Source organism: Myotis lucifugus, unplaced genomic scaffold (assembly GCF_000147115.1).
Source record: "Myotis lucifugus unplaced genomic scaffold, Myoluc2.0 scaffold_197, whole genome shotgun sequence".
NCBI lineage: Eukaryota > Metazoa > Chordata > Mammalia > Chiroptera > Vespertilionidae > Myotis > Myotis lucifugus.
In genome coordinates, this window is record NW_005871245.1 from 1,642,644 (window position 1) to 1,646,750 (window position 4,107).

The following is a 4,107-nucleotide window of genomic DNA, read 5'->3' on the forward strand; positions in this document are numbered from 1 at the left end:
ACCCCTTTGTTGTAGGATCTAATGTGACAATGAGTTCATCTTGGATGATAGAGTAATCTGGAATGGTTAAAAATGTGGGTTTGGACATCAGTAATTTTGGGATTCTGCCACTCCCTGCTGGGCAGGCATGGGAATATTAAATTCTCTGAGTTTCAGTTTCCTTATCTATAACACGTGGTTGAGAACAACAGTATCTGCTTCATGTGGTTGTTATGGGTATAAATGACCTTGTGCCATAAAGTGCTGAGTAAGCGCTCATTGGGGGGGGGGGGGGAGTTATTTGTTTGTTTATTTGTTTAAATATGTTTTTTATTGATTTCAGAGAGAGGAAGGGAGAGGGAGAGAGAGAGAGAAGCATCAGTGATGAGAGAGAATCATTGATAGGCTGCCTCCTGCCTCCCCTGGGGATCGAGCCTGAAACCCGACCATGTGCCTTGACCAGGAATCCAATCATGACCTCCTGGTTCATGAGTTGATGCTCAACCACTGAACCACACCAGCTGGGCGATGTTTACTTGCTTTTGATTCAAGAAAATTGCATTGAACTGACAAAAAGTGCATTATAGGTGAATTTGGGGGCACATATATTTTCCTATTTTTTGGAATAATGAACATAGGTTTTGAATTCCAACAGTCATGAGTGTGTGTCTAGATTGCAGAGTTTACGGTGTGGCCTTGGGCAACCTCCTTAACCCTCTGTGCTGTCTTTCTGAAAAATGAAGCTGGTGTGAGGACAATGTTTGGTGCCTATAACTATTCAATGCATTGGAAAAATAAATTGATCCACAACCATTTTTTTTTTTCCCCAGAAAATTCTGTGTGACAGATAATGTTCTAAGTGCTAGGGAATAGTGATGAATAGTTTCAAAACTCACAGCCACCCTCTAAAATAGGCTCTATTAATAACCCATCTTAGGGATAAGTAAATCGAGACCCAGAAAAGGTGCTAGTATCCTGCCCGAGGTCAGGCAGGCAGTGAGGACAAAGTCAAGAACAGAAACCACGGCAAGGATACTAGCTGACATCATTGAGCATGCGCCACGTGCCAGGCACCTTACCAGAAGAGGATTCCCTCACTGATTCTCAGGACACCGGGTGAGGCAGGAACATCACTGCTCCTGTTGCCACGAAGAAACGGAAATCCCGCAGCTCCTGAGAGGGGTCCTGGGCTCAGTCCAGAGCACTTCGCTGCTTTGTATGGACTCTTCCTCCAATCGGAAAGGAAGACAGCCTGGAGGGTTTGGCTCAAAATGGCTCTGGATCATCTCTTTCCTCTCCCCATCCCCAGGTTCAGCGACAAAGTCGCCACCATGCGGCAGAAGGTGGTATCGCTCTTGTTGTGCTACCTGCTCCTGTACGCCTGCGGGCCGGTGGAGGCAGGTAAGGATCCTGGGGCAGAGGAAGATCTCGGGAGAAAGAAGCGGGAAGTTTCAGGATCCTTGGTTTAGAGCGGTGGTTCTCAACCTTCCTAATGCCGCGACCCTTTAATACAGTTCCTCATGTTGTGGTGACCCCCAACCATAAAATTATTTTCGTTGCTATTTCATAACTGTCATTTTGCTACTGTTATGAATCGTCATGTAAATATCTGATATGCAGGATGTATTTTCGTTGTTACAAATTGAACATAATTAAAGCATAGTGATTAATCACAAAAACAATATGTAATTATATATGTGTTTTCCGATGGTCTTAGGCCACCCCTGTGAAAGGGTCTTTCGACCCCCAAAGGGGTCGTGAACCACAGGTTGAGAACCACTGGTTTAGAGGTTCAGGCGTGCCTCTGAATGAGAGAAGCTATTACAATGGACAGCGCAGGCTTGTCGTGGCCAGAGCCCCAGATTCGAATCCCTAATCGGTCCATTCCTCCATTCTAACGTTTATTCAATGCCAGTTATGCGCCAGGCACGAGGCCTTAGGAAAAGTCTCTTCCCTTTAGTGAGGCTCTCCGAATAGGAGGATGGTGGTCCCCAGCTCTGTGGGTGTTCCTGGGCATCGGGCACAGAGTAGGGGACTCTGCTCCCCACTGCACTCCACTTTGTCCGCTCTCCCCACAGGCAAAAGGAAAGACTCGGAGGACAGCGACTCCGGAATCTGGGACGCGCTGCCCTACATGGCGATCGGAGCAGGTGGGTCTGGAAGGTGGGAGCTTGACAAGGTGGGGCGACCCCAGCCCCGGGCGCTCCCTCACCGTCTCCTCTTCCTCCAGGGGCTCTGGCCTTCGGGCTGCCTGCTCTGGGCTTCACAGGCACCGGTATCGCTGCCCACTCGGTGGCCTCCTGGCTGATGAGCTGGTCGGCCATAGCGAACGGGGGCGGCGTGCCCGCCGGAGGGCTGGTGGCCACGCTGCAGAGTTTGGGTGAGTTGGGGGCCAGGCCCTGGAGCAGACACCAGGGCCACAGGTCGTCTCTCTGTTTACTATTCTGAGTCCTTTCCACAGGCCAGCTCAGCTCTCCGAAGTGCGTATTCTTATAAGCCCCATCGTTCAGTGGGTGGATTGAGGCACCGACTGGTTCAGTCATTTACTCCCAGCTGGCTTGCCCTGGAGCCAGGATTCAAACCCAGACAGGCTGATTGCTGGCTTTCACAGCAAGCCTCAGTTTTCCTCATCTACTAACCAGGACAATCTTCCTCAATTTAACATTTTATGAATCTGCTCATTCTCAAACACCCAGAGTGGAACCACTCACTTCAATCTCATACCAGTTCTGGTCTTGACTTGAGTTTCTTGAACACCATGAAGGGGATTGATACAGAGCTCAGAATGATCCTTCTAAAAATTTGGCATTCATGTCTATCTCTGTGAATCTCTCTTTCTTTTCCCCCTCCCTCTCTCCTTCACCCTTTTCTTTCTTTCTCTCTCTCTCTCTCTCTCTCTCTCTCTCTCTCTCTCTCTCTTCAAAATCCTAGAGAAAAAAACACTCCTGACAAACTCTGCCTTTCTGAGCCCTCCATCTTCTCTCAGTTCTGGATGACAAAGCCCAACGGACCAGCCCAGAAGAACAGAGCCCTTCTCAGGGCGGCAGCGGGGAACACAGGCCAGGCCACCCCAGCAGTGGGAAGTAAGGGGTTTGGGCAGGACTAGCAACAGTCCAGTGTTATGTGATGGTTGTCCTCTCTTACTTGTGAGCCCTCCACCACCCACAGAGAGGTCTCCACAAAGGTGGCTGCTATTAGCATTATTAATAACATGGAAGACATGAGGAGAATGAGTTGTTATTTTGACTTTTTTTCATCTCTGAAACACAGCTCTGATTTGAGGTGGTGAGTTGGGAGGAGGGGGAAATAATACTCACTTTGCAGAAGTCCCCTTCCCTCTCAGGGCCACTGTTTCTCCATCTGAAAATGAAGAGCTTGGACTTGACCATTGGTCTCCAGACTTTTGGATTCCCAGGCCTGATGCCTGGGCTGCGCGTGACCTGGCTATACTTGCTTTACAGGGGCTACTGGTGGTGGCAGTGCCCTCATGGCCAACGTTGGTGCCGCTATAGGCTATACTGTCCACAAGCAGATAGACAACAAGGGGGCAGAGGAGGAGGAGGAGGAGTGAGCAGCTTCCTGGACACCCATCCCCCGCCCTGCTTCTTCCAGGTGAAGTCCAGAGCTCTCTCTGTGACACTCCAACGACCAGGTGAAAAAGAGAATAAACTTCTCTCAGAAAACACTTTGTCTTGTGAGTCATTCTTCCTAGGAGAAGCCCAACAAGATCTGGGTCTGGTCTGCCTCATCCACACACCCCACCCTCCCTTCTCCCTAAAGCCAACCACAGCTCCTGAAACACCCGCAGCTGATTTTGTCCCTGGACCTCGGCATGTGCTGTCCTTTCTGCCTAGAATGTCCTGAAGCTCATAACCCAGCTCAGACATCCCCACCCTGAGACTCCCTCCCAGCAGAGCTGCCTGCTGCCCCTGTCACACTGTGAATGCTCAGGCTGGAGGTCGCAGTGGGCCAAGGAGGCAGAGCTCAGTTTAGTCTCAGTGAGAGAAGCTTCCAGCTACTTCTCTGATTTGGCAGAAACGTAGAAACCAGGTCTCCGTTCTCGGAAGCAGCACCAGAGTGGTCTACCTCTGGTGGAGAACAGAGGGCCAGACTTTTGCTTTGAAGAAA

The 4,107-nt window shown here is 50.0% G+C and overlaps 1 protein-coding gene across 1 annotated transcript; it reads left to right on the forward strand.

The window, feature by feature from the left end:
• Positions 1 to 1,288: 1,288 nt before the first annotated feature.
• On the forward strand, positions 1,289 to 3,664 carry LOC102432453 (interferon alpha-inducible protein 6-like). Its single transcript, XM_023761023.1, has 4 exons — positions 1,289 to 1,380; positions 2,058 to 2,129; positions 2,210 to 2,359; positions 3,441 to 3,664. Exons 1-4 carry the CDS (start codon positions 1,311 to 1,313, stop codon positions 3,548 to 3,550), a joined length of 402 nt encoding a protein of 133 aa, XP_023616791.1. The 5' UTR covers positions 1,289 to 1,310; the 3' UTR covers positions 3,551 to 3,664.
• Positions 3,665 to 4,107: the final 443 nt, after the last annotated feature.

Excerpts from the sequence above, each read along its gene's own strand:
- LOC102432453 (XM_023761023.1), top strand. The coding sequence starts at position 1,311 with ATGCGGCAGAAGGTGGTATCGCTCTTGTTGTGCTACCTGCTCCTGTAC. Across the intron at positions 1,381-2,057 it reads CTGCGGGCCGGTGGAGGCAG|GCAAAAGGAAAGACTCGGAG; the intron begins GTAAGGATCCTG and ends CTCTCCCCACAG. Across the intron at positions 2,360-3,440 it reads GGCCACGCTGCAGAGTTTGG|GGGCTACTGGTGGTGGCAGT; the intron begins GTGAGTTGGGGG and ends CTTGCTTTACAG.